The 14,947-nt window shown below is 48.0% G+C and overlaps 1 protein-coding gene across 5 annotated transcripts in view; it reads left to right on the top strand.

Moving 5' to 3' along the window:
- The window catches only part of QRICH1 (glutamine rich 1), a 68,825-nt gene that overhangs the window by 26,905 nt on the left and 26,973 nt on the right, over positions 1 to 14,947 (top strand). For all 5 annotated transcript variants that reach the window (XM_033206798.1, XM_033206809.1, XM_033206816.1 and 2 more), the window contains one exon: positions 11,125 to 12,156. In XM_033206798.1, coding sequence (XP_033062689.1) covers positions 11,125 to 12,156 — 1,032 coding nt within the window. The remainder of the gene's footprint in view (positions 1 to 11,124; positions 12,157 to 14,947) is intronic.

The raw sequence follows: 14,947 nt of genomic DNA, 5'->3' as shown, positions 1-14,947 counted from the left end.
GACATCAGATTATTTGTTATTTTGTTTCATTTCTGGAGTGATGGAGAGATGTCCCCCACTTAGGAGGTAGATTGGAAATCCTAACTCCCTAGTATTTCTTTTTTTTTTTTTTTTTTTTTTTTTTGAGGCGGAGTCTCGCTCTGTCGCCCGGACTGGAGTGCAGTGGCCAGATCTCAGCTCACTGCAAGCTCCGCCTCCCGGGTTTATGCCATTCTCCTGCCTCAGCCTCCCGAGTAGCTGGGACTACAGGCGCCCGCCACCTCGCCGGCTAGTTTTTGTATTTTTAGTAGAGACGGGGTTTCACCGTGTTAGCCAGGAAGGTCTCGATCTCCTGACCTCGTGATCCGCCCGTCTCCGCCTCCCAAAGTGCTGGGATTACAGGCTTGAGCCACCGCGCCCGGCTACTCCCTAGTATTTCTGCTAACAATAGCCATTAGCCACATTAGCCATTTAATTGTTTTGGAAACTTGAGCATTGATAAGTAATTTCTCTCTTTTTTTTTTGTTTTTCTTTTTGTTTTGAGACAGAGTCTTTCTCTGTCACTGAGGCTGGAGTGCAGTGGGATGTTCTCGGCTCAGTGCAACCTCTGCCCCACCAGGTTCAAGCTATTGTCCTGCCTCAGCCTCTTGAGTCGTTGGGATTACAGGTGCGCATCACCATATCTGGGTAATTTTTGTATTTTTAGTAGATAGGGGGTTTAACCATGTTGGCCAGGCTGGTCTCGAACTCCCTACCTCAGGTGATCCACCTGCCTTGGCCTCCCAAAATGCTGGGATTACATGCTGACCCACCTCACTTGGCCTGATAAATGATTTCTAAGAAAAATGAATTAGTTGGGCCGGGCGTGGTAGCTCAAGCCTGTAATCCCAGCACTTTGGGAGGCCGAGACGGGCGGATCACGAGGTCAGGAGATCGAGACCATCCTGGCTAACACAGTGAAACCCCCGTCTCTACTAAAAAATACAAAAAACTAGCTGGGCAAGGTGGCGGGCGCCTGTAGTCCCAGCTACTCCGGAGGCTGAGGCAGGAGAATGGCGGGAACCCGGGAGGCGGAGCTTGCAGTGAGCTGAGATCCGGCCACTGCACTCCAGCCTGGGTGACAGAGCAAGACTCCGTCTCAGAAAAAAAAAATGAGTTGATCAGATACCTCATTTTAAAAGAAGAAAAATCGGCTGGGTGCAGTGGCTTCCTGCCTGTAATCTCAGCACTTTGGGATGCCTAGGTGGGCATATCACTTAAGGTCAGGAGTTCGAGACCAGCCTGGCCAATGTGGTGAAACCTCGTCTCAACTAAAAATATAAAAATTAGCCAGGCATGGTGGCAGGCGCCAGTAATCCCAGCTACTGAGGAGGCTGAGACAGAAGAATTGCTTGAACCTGGGAGATGGAGGTTGCAGTGAGCCAAGATTGTGCCAACACATTCCAGCCTAGGTGACAGAGTGAGACTCTTGTCTCAATAAGAAAAAAAGAAAAATCAGTTAAGAAATACAGTAAAGCATGAAGCATACGAGCTGTGCTTCAGTGATAATAACCAGATTTTTGACATTTTGTTTTAAGCAAGCCATATTATAATTTAAGAACATACTATGTGTTTAACACAATAGTAGTGGTTCTTTTGTTTTTCCTTACCCTTATTTTTTTCTGAGATGGTGATCTCACTCTGTCACCCATGCCAGAGTACAGTGACACGATCTTGCCTCACTGTAACCTCTGCCTCTTGAGTTCAAGTAGTTCTCCCACCTGAGCCTCCTGAGTCGCTGGGGCCACAGTTGGCGCACAACCACGTCTGGCTAATTTTTTTGCATTCTTGGTAGAGACGGGGTTTCACTGCGTTGCCCAGGCTGGTCTTGAACTCCTGAGTTCAAGCAGTTCGCCCGCTTTAGCTTCCCAAAGTGCTGAGGTTACAGGCATGAGCTACCATTCCTGGCCAGCAGTGATTCACAAATGGTGCTTCAAGAGACTCCTAGAGGCAGGGCGCGGTGGCTCACATCTGAAATCCCAGCACCTTGGGAGGCCAAGACAGGCGGATCATGAGGTCAGGAGATCGAGACCATCCTGGCTAACATGGTGAAACCCCATCTCTAATAGAAATACAAAACAAAAATTAGCAGGGCATGGTGGTGGGTGCCTATAGTCCCAGCTACTCGGAAGGCTGAGGCAGGAGAATGGCGCCACTGCACTCCAGCTTGGGCAACAGAGTGAGACTCCGTCTCAAAAAAAAAAAAAAAAGAGAGAGACTCCTGGTAACCTCCAAGCACCTTTTAGGGTTCCTCAAGGTCAAAGCTGTTTTTGTTACAATGCCAGTATGTTATTTGCCTTTTTTACTTTCATTCTCTCCTGACCATGTGCTGGAGTTTTGCAGAGCCATGTGTGATGTATGATAGCACAACAGATTGAGTGCAGAAGCAGATAGGAGAATTCAGTTACCTTGTATTAAGTCAGCCACTAAAGAGGTTTGCAAAAATAGGTCGGGCGCAGTGGCTCACGCCTGCAATCCTAACACTTTGGGAGGCTGAGGCAGGCGGATCACTTGAGGTCAGGCATTTGAGACTAGCCTGGCCAACATGGCGAAAACCCATCTCTACTAAAAATACAAAAACTAGCCAGATATGGTGGTGTGCACCTGTAATCCCAGTTACTTGGGAGACTGAGGCAGGAGAATTGCTTGAACTCAGGAGGCAGAAGTTGCACTGAGCTGAGTGAGCCAAGATCATGTCACTGTACTCCCCCCAAAAAAAAACAGGTTTCCAAAAATGTAAAACAATGCAATTCTTATTATAATTATTTTGGCAAATAGTCATTTTTCATAAGAATGTTACTTATTTATGTTAACATATAATGGCTTTATGTGTTTTTTTGTTTGTTTGTTTGTTTTCTAGAACTAGGCTTGTTCTGTCCCCCAGGCTGGCATGAGTGATGCGATCTCGGCTAACTGCAACCTCCACCTCCTGGGTTCAATTGAGTTCTCCTGTCTCAGCCTCCCCATTAGCTGGGATTACAGGCATACACTACCACACCTGATTAATTTTTGTATTTTTAGTACAGACAGGGTTGCACCATGTTGTCCAGGCAGGCCTCGAACTCCTGACCTCATGTGACCCTGCCTGCCTTGGCCTCCCAAAGTGCTGGGATTACATGCATGAGCCACTGCGTCTGGCTTTATCTGATTTTTAAAAAGACTTACTGTTATTTATTTATTTATTTATTTGACAGAGTCTCACTCTGTCACTTGGGCTGGAGTGCAGTGACTCTGTCTCGGCTCACTGCAAGCTCCGCCTCCTGGGTTCACACCTTTCTCCTGTCTCAGCCTCACGAGTAGCTGGGACTACAGGTACCCGCCACCATGCCCGGCTAATTATTATTATTATTATTTTTTTGAGATGGAGTCTTGCTCAGTTGCCGTGGCTGGAGAGCGGTGGCGTGATCTAGGCTCACTGCAAGCTTCGCCTCCCGGGGTCACGCCATTCTCCTGCCTCAGCCTCCCGAGTAGCTGGGACTACAGGCGCCCGCCACAACACCCGGATAATTTTTTGTATTTTTAGTAGAGATGGGTTTCACCCTGTTAGCCAGGATGGTCTCGATCTCCTGACCTCGTGATCCACCCACCTCGGCCTCCCAAAGTGCTGGGATTACAGGCGTGAGCCACCGCGCCTGACCTAATTATTTTTTTTGTATTTTTAGTAGAGACGGAGTTTCACTGTGTTAGCCAGGATGGTCTTGATCTCCTGACTTTGTGAGCCACCTACCTCAGCCTCCCACAGTGCTGGGATTACAGGCATGAGCCACTGTGCCCAGCATGATTTACTATTTTTAAAATTCCTAGTTTTCGACCAGGCGGGTTGGCTCATGCCTGTAATCTCAGCACTTTGGGAGGCTGCAGTGGGTGGATTGCTTGAGGATACGAGTTCAAGACCAAGTTGGCCAACGTGGGGAAACCCCATCTTTACTAAAAATACAAAAACAAAAAAAAACAGCCAGGCATGGTGGTGAGCATCTGTAATCCCACCTACTCAGGAGGCAGAGGTAGGAGAATCGCTTGAACCCAGGAAGCCAAAGTTGTAATGAGCCAAGATCACACCACTGCACTCCAGCCTGGGCGATAGACTGAGACTCTGTCTCAAAAAAAAAAACTAGGGCCGGGCATGGTGGCTCACGCCTGTAATCCCAGCACTTTGGGAGGCCAAGGCAGGCAGATCACCTGAGGCTGGGAGTTTGAGACCAGCCTGACCAACATGGAGAAACCTCATCTCTACTAAAAATACAAAAAAAAAAAAAAAAAAACCAGCCAGTCATGGTGGCACATGCCTGTAATCCCAGCCACTCAGGAGGCTGAGGCAAGAGAATCGCTTGAACCCGGGAGGCTGAGGTTACGGTGAGCCGAGATGGTGCCATTGCACTCCAGCCTGGGCATCAAGAGCAAAACTCAATCTCAAGTTCCTGCCTTGACCTCCCAAAGTACTGGGATTACAGCCGTGAGTCACAGTGCCCAGCCCCAAATTCAAGCTTTGACTAAGAAAACTTGAAAACTGCTGTTCTGCAGTAATTGGCTGCATAGTTTCCTCTTACGTCTTTGGCATATGGCCCTAGCTGTTAAATTTGACCATGTAATTACACTGGAGTACTTGATAAAACCACTTCCTAGAATTTCGGAGTTAGTAGGTCTGGAGTGGTACCTGACAATTTGTATTTCTGAGTGCCTGAATGGTGCTGCTGTTGTTGGCATGGAAACTACATTTTGAGAACCACTGGTGCAAGGAAATAATATTTGACTGCATGGAGAGAAATAATAAACCTACTTATTTGAGCACCTGTGATCTGTAATTAAATACTATTTTATGTCCACAACACTGTAGGGAAGTAGACATTCTCTCCTTTTATACTATACCTGAAGAAACTGTTTAGAGGTTAAATTTCCCCATGGATTCACAGGCAGAAAAGTGCAGCATCAATGGACGTATTCACATTGAAGTCTGTGATGTCAAAACCTGAGCTTTTAAAAAATTTATTATTATTATTATTATTTTTGAGATGGAATCTCGCTCTGTCGCCCAGGCTAGAGTGCAGTGGCGTGATCTTGGCTCACTGCAGGCTCCACCGCCCGGGTTCACACCATTCTCCTGCCTCAGCCTCCCCAGTAGCTGGGACCACAGGCGCCCACCACCGTGCCCGGCTAATTTTTTGTATTTTAGTAGAGATGGGGTTTCACCGTGTTAGCCAGGATGGTCTCAATCTCCCGACCTTGTGATCTACCGGCCTCAGCCTCCCAAAGTGCCAGGATTACAGGTGTGAGCCACAGTGCCTGGCCTTTTTTGAAATGTATAATTCAGGCCAGGCACAGTGGCTCACACCTGTAATCCTGGCACTTTGGGAGGCCAAGGCAGGTGGATCACTTGAGGTCAAGAGTTTGAAACCAACCTGGTCAACATGGTGAAACCCCCGTCTGTGCTAAAAATGCACAATTTAGCTGGGCATGGTGATGCATGCTTGTAATCCTAGCTACTCAGGAGGCTGAGGCACGAGAATTGTTTGAACCAGGGAGGTGAATTGAACCAGATTCCGCCTCTGGGCAACAGAGCAAGCCCTCGCCTCCCAAAACAAAACAAAACAAAACAAAAAAAAGGCTATTACACCAAAAAAAAATTTTTTTTTTTTTTGAGACGGAGTCTCACTCTGTCCAAGGCTGGGCTCGAGTATAGTGGCGCCATCTCGGCTCACTGCAGCCTCCGCCTCCCAAGTTCAAGTGATTCTCCTACCTTAGCCTTCCGAGTAGCCGGGATTACAGGCGCGTGTAACCATGCCCGGCTAATTTTTGTATTTTTAGTAGAGACAGGCTTTCATCATGTTGGCCAGGCTGGTCTGGAACTGACCTCGTGGTCTGCCAACCTCAGCCTCCCAAAGTGCTGGGATTACAGGCATGAGCCACTGTGTCTGGCCAATTTAACATGCCCACCAGCAGTTTCAAGTTGTCCATATCCTCATCAATACTTGCTATCTGTCTTTTTTAGTCACAGCCTATTAGATATAAAGTGGTTTCTCATTGTGATTTTGATTTGAAGTTCCTTCATAGCTAGTGATATTGAGCAACTGTTTATGTACTTCTTGGCCATTTACATATATTTCTTTTTTTTTTTTGGGAGATGGAGTTTCACTCTTGTTGCCCATGCTGTGGTGCAGTGGTGTGATCTCCGCTCACTGCAACCCCCACCTCCCGGGTTTAAGTGGTTCTCCTGCCTCAGCCTCCCAAGTTGCTGGGATTACAGGCATGCACCACCATGCCCGTCTAATTTTGTATTTTTTGTAGAGACAGGGTTTCACCATGTTGGTCAGGCTGGTCTCGAACTCCTGACCTCAGGTGATCCACCCACCTTGGCCTCCCACAGAGCTGGGATTATAGGCGTGAGCTACTGCATCTGGCCCCATTTGCGTATATTCTTTGAAGAAATGTTTATTCACAACCTTTCCCTTTTTTTGTGTGTATGATAGGATGAGGTCCACTTTGACTGTTTTGCATGTGGCTATGCAGTTTTAGTATCATCTTTGGTTATCTTTTGTCATGTGTTTCCTGTTATTAGATAGAGCCCCTCATTCTCATTTTCTGCCTTCTTTTTTTATTTTTTTAGTGTTAGGGTTTCTGTTGCCCAGGCTGGAATACAGTGGCATAATCATACTTCACTGCAATCTCTGCCTCCTGGGTTCAAACAATTCTCTCTCCTCAGCTTCCCGAGTAACTGGGACCACAGACACACGCCACCACACCAGCTAACTTTTGTATTTTTAGTGGAGATGGGGTTTTGCCATGTTATCCAGGCTGGTCTCAGTTTCCTGGGCTCAATGAATCCACCTGTGTCAGCCTCCCAAAGCACTGGGATTATAGGCATGAGCAACTGTTCCTGGCCTCATTTTCTGCCTTCTTGTTTTCTACCTTTCTTTTTTTTTTGAGACGGAGTCTCGCTCTGTCGCCCAGGCTGGAGTGCAGTGGCCGGATCTTGGCTCACTGCAAGCTCCGTCTCCCGGGTTAACGCCATTCTCCTGCCTCAGCCTCCCCAGTAGCTGGGACTACAGGTGTCCGCCACCTCGCCCGGCTAGTTTTTTTGTATTTTTTAGTAGAGACGGGGTTTCACCGTGTTAGCCGGGATGGTCTCGATCTCCTGACCTCGTGATCCGCCCGTCTCGGCCTCCCAAAGTGCTGGGATTACAGGCTTGAGCCACCGCGCCCGGCCGTTTTCTACCTTTCTAATTCCTACTTGTGATTAGGGTAATTTATCTATGTGTCTGATGGTTAAAGCTGTTTTTAAAAAATTGCATACTATGTTTTTTTTTATGCTGTTTTGCATGCTGACATAATAAGACAGTAACTGCATTGTTATCAGAAACTTGTCATCCAGGTTATGGTAATACTGCTCAGATTAAATTATTGGGATTCTGTTTATTTGAATGCCTTTCCCATTAAAGCAAACATATGTTAAGTAAGCACTCTAAAGCAGTGGTCCCCAACCTTTTTTGGCACCAGGTACTCGTTTTGTGGAAGACAGTTTTCCATAGACATTGATAGGGGGTGGTTTGGGATGAAACTTTTCACCTCGCATCATTAGGCATTAGTTTTTCTTCTTTTTAAAGACGGAGGCTCACTCTGTTGCCCAGGCTGTGACGCAGTGGTGCTCTCTCTGTTCACTTCAACCTCCACCTCCTGAGTTGAAGCTCTTCTCCTGCCTCAGCCTCCCAGATAACTGGGATTACAGGCATGCACCACCATGGCTGGCTAATTTTTTGTATTTTTAGTAGAAGTTGAGATGGGGTTTCACCATGTTGGCCAGGCTGGTCTTGAACTCCTGCCCTCAAGTGATCTGCCCTCCTCAGCCTCCCTAAGTGCTGGGATTACAGGCATGAGCCACTGTGCCTGGCTAGGTATTAGATTCTAATAAGGAACATGCAGCGTAGATCCCTCACATTTGCAGTTCACAACAGGGTTTATGCTCCTACAAGAATCTAATGCCACCATTGATCTGACAGGTGGAACTCAGTCAGTAATGCTCACTTGCTGCTCACCTCTGTGCTGTGTCGTTCCTCCCACGAACCAATACTAGTTCTTGGCCCCGGGGGTGGGGACTCCTGTCCAAAAAATCAGGCTGGGGGCTGGGCAGCTCATGCCTATAATCCCAACACTTTGGGAGGCCGAGGCTAGTGGATCACCTGAGGTCAGGAGTTTGGGACCAGCGTGGCCAACATGATGAAACCCCTGTCTCTACTAAAAATACAAAAATTAGGGCTGGGCGCTGTGGCTCACGACTGTAATCCCAGCACTTTGGGAGGCTGAGGCGGGTGGATCACGAGATCAGGAGATCGAGACCATCCTGGCTAACATGGTGAAACCCCGTCTCTACTGAAAATACAAAAAATTAGCCGGTCGTGGTGGTGGGCGCCCGTGGTCCCAGCTACTCAAGAGACTGAGGCAGGAGAATGACGTGAACCTGGGAGGCGGAGCTTGCAGTGAGCCGAGATTGCACTACTGCACTCCAGCCTGGGTGACAGAGTGAGACTCAGTCTCAAAAAAAAAAAAAAAAAAAAAATTAGGTCCGGGCGTGGTGGCTCATGGCTGTAATCCCAGCACTTTGGGAGGTGGGCGGATAATGAGGTCAGGAGACCAAGACCATCCTGGCTAACAAGTGAAACCCCATCTCTACTAAAAATACAAAAAATCGGCCGGGCGCGGTGGCTCAAGCCTGTAATCCCAGCACTTTGGGAGGCCGAGGCGGGTGGATCACGAGGTCAGGAGATCGAGACCATCCTGGCTAACACTGTGAAACCCCGTCTCTACTAAAAAATACAAAAAACTAGCCGGGCGAGGTGGCGGGCGCCTGTAGTCCCAGCTACTTGGAGGCTGAGGCAGGAGAATGGCGGTAAACCCGGGAGGCGGAGCTTGCAGTGAGCTGAGATCCGGCCACTGCACTCCAGCCTGGGCGACAGAGCGAGACTCCTCCTCAAAAAAAATACAAAAAATCAGCCGGATGTGGTGGCACACGCTGGTAGTCACAGCTACTCGGGAGGCTGAGGCAGGAGAATCACTTGAACCTGGGAGGTGAAGGTTGCATTGAGCCGAGATCGCACCACTGTACTCCAGCCTAGGCGACAGAATGAGACTGTGTCTCAAAAAAAAAAAAATCTCAGCTAGGTGTGTGGCACATGTACACATGTAATCCCAGCTACTGGGAGGCTAAGGCCAGAGAATAGCTTGAACCCGGGATGCAGCTGCGACTACCATATCACTCCAGCCTGGGGAACGAGCAAAACTCCATCTCAAAGCAGAAAAAAAAAATAAAAAGGCCAGGCATGGTGGCTTAAGCCTGTAATCCCAGCACTTCGGGAGGCCAAGGCGAGCGGGTCACAAGGTCAAGAGATCGAGACGATTGTGGCCAACATGGTGAAACCCCAGCTCTACTAAACATACAAAAATTAGCTGGGTATGGTGGCACACGTCTGTAGTCCCAGCTACTCAGGAGGCTGAGGCAGGAGAATAGCTTGAACCCGGGAGGGGGAGTTTGCAATGAGCCGAGATCACACCACTGCACTCCAGCCTGGTGACAGAGTGAGACTGTCTCAAAAAAACGAAAAATTTAGCTGGGTGTGGTGGTGGTGTACCTGTAGTCCTACCTATTTACTATTTAGTAGGCTGAGGTGGGAGAATCACTTGAGGAGTTTGAAGTTTAAAGTGGCGTATCATCTTACCACAGTACTCTAGCCTGGGCAACAGAGCAAGACCCTGTCTTTAGATGCAAAAAGGGCCCCATGTGGTGGCTCACACCTGTAATCCCAGCACTTTGGGAGGCCAAGGCGGTTAGATCGTCTGAGGGCAGGAGTTCAAGACCAACCTGGCTAAATGGCAAAACTCCATCTCTAGTAAAAATAGAAAAATTAGCTGGGCATGGTGGTAGGCACCTGTAATCCTAGCTACTCAGGATGCCGAGGCAGGAGAATTGCTTGTATCTGTGAGATGGAGGTTGTGGTGAGCTGAGATCGCATTATTGCACTCCAGCCTGGGCAACAAGTATGAAACTCCGTTTCAAAAAAAAATTTTAAATGCCGGCCGTGGTAGCTCACTCCTGTAATCCCAACACTTTTGGAGGCCAAGACGGGCAGATCACCTGAGGTCAGGAGTTCGAGACCAGCCTGGCCAACATGGTGAAATCCTGTCTCTACTAGAAATACAAAATTAGCTGGGCGTGATGATGCATGCCTGTAATCCTATCTACTCAGGAGACTGAGGCAGGAGAATTGCTTGACCCGGGAGGTAGAGGTTGTGGTGAGCCAGGATCATGCCATCGTGCTCCAGCCTGGGCAACAAGAGCAAAACTCTGTCTCAAAGAAAATAAAAATGTCGGCCGTTTTGGCTCACGCCTGCAATGCCAGCACTTTGGGAGGCCGAGGTGGGTGGACCAGTTGAGGTCAGGAGTTCAAGATTAGTCTGGCCAACATGGTGAAACCTCATCTCTACTAAAAATACAAAAATTAGCTGGATGTGGTGGTACATGTCTGTACTCCCAGATACTTGGGAGGCTGACGCTTCAAGAATTGCTTGAACCTGGTAGGTGGAGGTTGCAGTGAGCTGAGATCGCACCACTGCATTCCAGCCTAGGCGACAGAGTGAGAGTTCGTCTGGAAAAAAAAACAAAAAACAAAAGTTTTGATAATTTCCAAAACCAAAGTTTTGATAATAGACTCCAGCATATCTGTAATCCCAGCTACTTTTGGAAGCTGAGGCAGGAGAATTGCTTGAACCTGGCAGGCAGAGGTTGTAGTGAGCTGAGATTGCGCCACTGCATTCCTGCCTGGGCAACAGAGAGAATCCGTCTTTTTAAAAAAAAAAAAAAAAAAGTTTTGATACTTCCTTGTTAGACCCTAGTTAATTGTCTTGCTTGCTCTCTGGGGTGGATACATGTCCCTGTGATTGTAATGTGCTGCTGGACAATTCTGCATTTAGTTTTACGTATTGTGTCCTCAGGAGCCTTGAGTATGCCGGTGTTTTCTCACATTGTGCAGGGCCCCTGTCTGGGATCTTTTTTTTCCTTCTTTGGATGCTGGATTTTCAGTGCTGCCTGGTTCACTCACTGATGAATCTTGTTGCTTACAGGTCCAGGTGCAGGTACAGCAGTCTCCGCAACAGGTCTCAGCTCAGCAGCTCTCCCCACAGCTCACCGTTCACCAGCCTACTGAGCAACCCATCCAGGTCCAGGTGCAGATCCAAGGCCAGGCACCACAGTCAGCAGCCCCCTCCATTCAGACCCCGTCTCTGCAGAGTCCCAGTCCCTCGCAGCTGCAAGCAGCTCAGATCCAGGTGCAGCACGTGCAAGCGGCCCAGCAGATCCAGGCTGCAGAAATCCCGGAGGAGCACATCCCACATCAGCAAATCCAGGCTCAGCTGGTGGCTGGCCAGTCTCTTGCTGGTGGTCAGCAGATCCAAATCCAGACCGTGGGTGCCCTTTCCCCACCACCATCCCAGCAGGGCTCACCCCGGGAAGGGGAGCGGCGGGTTGGCACAGCCAGTGTCCTCCAGCCAGTGAAGAAGCGCAAAGTGGACATGCCCATCACTGTGTCCTACGCCATCTCAGGGCAGCCAGTGGCCACCGTGCTGGCCATTCCACAGGGCCAGCAGCAGAGTTATGTGTCTTTGAGGCCAGACTTACTGACAGTAGACAGTGCCCACCTGTACAGTGCCACTGGGACCATTACTAGCCCTACAGGAGAAACCTGGACCATCCCTGTTTATTCTGCCCAGCCCCGGGGGGACCCTCAGCAGCAGAGCATTACTCACATTGCCATTCCCCAGGAAGCCTACAACGCAGTTCACGTCAGTGGCTCCCCTACGGCCCTGGCAGCTGTCAAGCTGGAGGATGACAAGGAGAAGATGGTGGGCACCACATCTGTAGTGAAAAACTCCCATGAAGAGGTAGTGCAGACCCTTGCAAACTCTCTCTTTCCAGCACAGTTCATGAATGGCAACATCCACATTCCAGTGGCTGTGCAGGCTGTGGCAGGCACTTACCAGAATACGGCTCAAACTGTCCATATATGGGACCCCCAACAGCAGCCGCAGCAGCAGACTCCCCAGGAACAGACACCACCACCACAGCAGCAGCAGCAGCAGCTCCAAGTTACTTGTTCAGTAAGTGAAGACATCAGTAGGGCAGGCAGCCTGGTCCCTCAGGGCCCAGTGGGCAAAGAGCTTGCCTGGCAACCTCTGGCTTATTTACTGCTGTTACTCTTACAGTGATACAGTAGTTAGTATTTGGGAGGAGAGGGGGAGAAACAGCACTTGAGGCTATGCAACAGAAAAAAAGGTTTATCCTGGTACCTGGAAGTAAATGAGATGACCAGGAATTGCTTTGGAGTTTTGGAGAGATTTTGGATTTAAGTACCATGGACACTTCTTTGTAATCTCTTCTCAGGAAGAGTAAAGTTATAGGTGTAGATGAATGGGATACCTCAAGTGTGTCCCAGGTGCTGCTGCTTTGTATCATAAGTAAATGGTTCTACCGAAACACTTGTAGTTTATTGCATAGATTACAGATATCACTGGAGAGGCTGTGAGATTGTTCATTCTGTTGTTCATCTTTGGGCACACAGTGTGGGTGAATTAGAAAAGCTAAAATATCTCTTAATGAGCCTGTTAAAAGTGATAACCATTGGGAGGCTTGAATATGCCGTCTATGCAGTGGGACCTCCCAAGAGTGTTTTTGTGTTACTTGAAAACGGGCAGCTGGGCAAGGTGGCTCACGTCTGTAATCCTAGCACTTTGGGAGGCCGAGGCGGGTGGATCACAAGTCAGCAGTTAGATACCAGCCTGGCCAATATGGTGAAACCCCATCTCTACTGAAAATACAAAAATTAGCTGGGCGTGGTGGCAGGCACCTGTAATCCCAGCTACTCAGGAGGCTGAGGCAGGAGAATCACTAGAACCTAGGAGGCAGAGGTTGCAGTGAGCCAAGATTGTACCATTGCACTCCAGCCTGGACAACAAGAGCAAAACTCTGTCAAAAACAACAACAACAACAACAACAAAAATATATATATATATATGGGCCAGGCACAGTGGCTCACACATGTACTTTGGGAGGCCGAGGTGGGTGAATCACCGGAGGCCAGGAGTTTGAGATCAGCTTGGCCAACATAACCCTGTCTGTACTAAAAGTACAAAATTAGCTGGGTGTGGTGGCACACACCTGTTATCCCAGGTAATCTTACTTGGGGGGCTGAAGCAGGAGAATTGCTTGAACCTGGGAAGCAGAGGTTGCAGTGAGCTGAGATCATGCCACTGCACACCAACCTGGGGCAACAGAGCAAGACTTTGTCTCAAAACAAACACATAAAACCTATTAGTGCTGGGTGCAGTGGCAGTTGCCTATAATCCCAGCAGTTTGGCAGGCTGAGGTGGGAGGAATGCTTGAGCCTAGGAGTTTGAGATCAGCCTGGGCAATATAGGAAGACCCTATCTACAAAAAATTAAAAAATATAGTCTAGTGTGGTGGCACACGCCTGTGGTCCCAGCTTAGATGCGAGGGTTGCATGAGCCTGGGAGGTTGATGCTACTATGATCATGCCACTGCTTTTTAGCCTAGAGAACAGAGTGAGACCCTGTCTAAAAGAACCGATTGGTGAAATATCTGGTCCCGTTAGAGTGGGATATAGGGCCTCTGGTCTTACGGGACTGATGAAGGTGTGTGCCTCAGTGGTCATAGGCTCCTGGGAGTGCATATGTATGTGGGAGCTGGCACAAATAAGTTAGATAAGGAACTGCACTTGGAAACATGGTCTGTAAGTGATTAAGCAAAGGTTGACCAGGTGGTTTCATAGCGGCAATATCATATTATCCTAGGTGGCATCGTTAAAGACCTGCTAAATATCTAGCTGTTGGGCCCAGAAATAGAACAAGACAAGATTTTTTGCTTTGTACAACTTAGAGTCTAGTTGCAAAAATAAAAACTTATGATTTATTTTCCTTTGAATTATTTATAAGGCAGAATAATTATGACATACAAAGACAAACTGGGAATTTAGAAAGTCTAGGTTAAAAAGTCAACAGGCGTTTTTGTGGACAAAATGAGGTTTGAACTGTAGTTTGTTTATTTATTTTTGAGACAGTTTGTTGCTTTGTTTCCCAGGTAGGAGTATGGTAGTGATCATAATTCACTGTAGCTTGAAAGTCCTGGGCTCATCAAATCCTCCTGCCTCAGCCTTCCAAGTAGCTGGGACTATAGGCAGACTGCCACACTTGGCATATATATGTATATACACACACACATACATACACACACATATACGTGTGTGTGTGTATATATATGTGTGTATATATACGTGTGTGTGTGTATATATACATATATATGTGTGTATGTGTGTATATATATGTGTATATATATATTTGTAGAGACAGGGTCTCACTATGTTGCCCAGGCTGCTCTTGAACTCCTGGCCTTAAGTGATCCTCCCGCCTTGGCCTCCCAGAGTGCTGGGATTACAGGCATGAGCCACTGCACCCTGCCTTGAACTGTTGAACTGTGGTTTATAGTTTAGATAAACAAAAGAATGGAACAGCATAAATACAGAGCCAAGGATGGACAGAAGGGACATGGCCTAAGGCAGCTTGAGAAGGGAACTGTGGGAATGGAGTTAGTGTTGGGGGGTGGGGGTGGTTTTGTTGTTTTCCCAAAGCAGAGTTGAGTTTGATCTAATCTGTGATAGGAAATCAGGAATTTCCTAGATTCGTGGTAACAGGAGGAACCAAGTAGATGTATGTAGAATTAACTGCATATAGGAGAAACCAGCCAGTAGATTTGTAATAGGTCTCTGTGCTCAGCTTTTGTTCACAGAGATGGAGCCCATTAGGCCTCCCCTAGCTCTCCTGGACCTGATGGTCCAATTGCAGGTCAGTGCCTCATTTGGTACTTAGTGGTCTCTGT

The sequence above is a fragment of the Trachypithecus francoisi genome, unplaced genomic scaffold (assembly GCF_009764315.1).
Source record: "Trachypithecus francoisi isolate TF-2019V2 unplaced genomic scaffold, Tfra_2.0 Lachesis_group0, whole genome shotgun sequence".
Classification (NCBI taxonomy): Eukaryota; Metazoa; Chordata; class Mammalia; order Primates; family Cercopithecidae; genus Trachypithecus; species Trachypithecus francoisi.
This window is presented reverse-complemented; position numbering and strand designations above follow the sequence as displayed.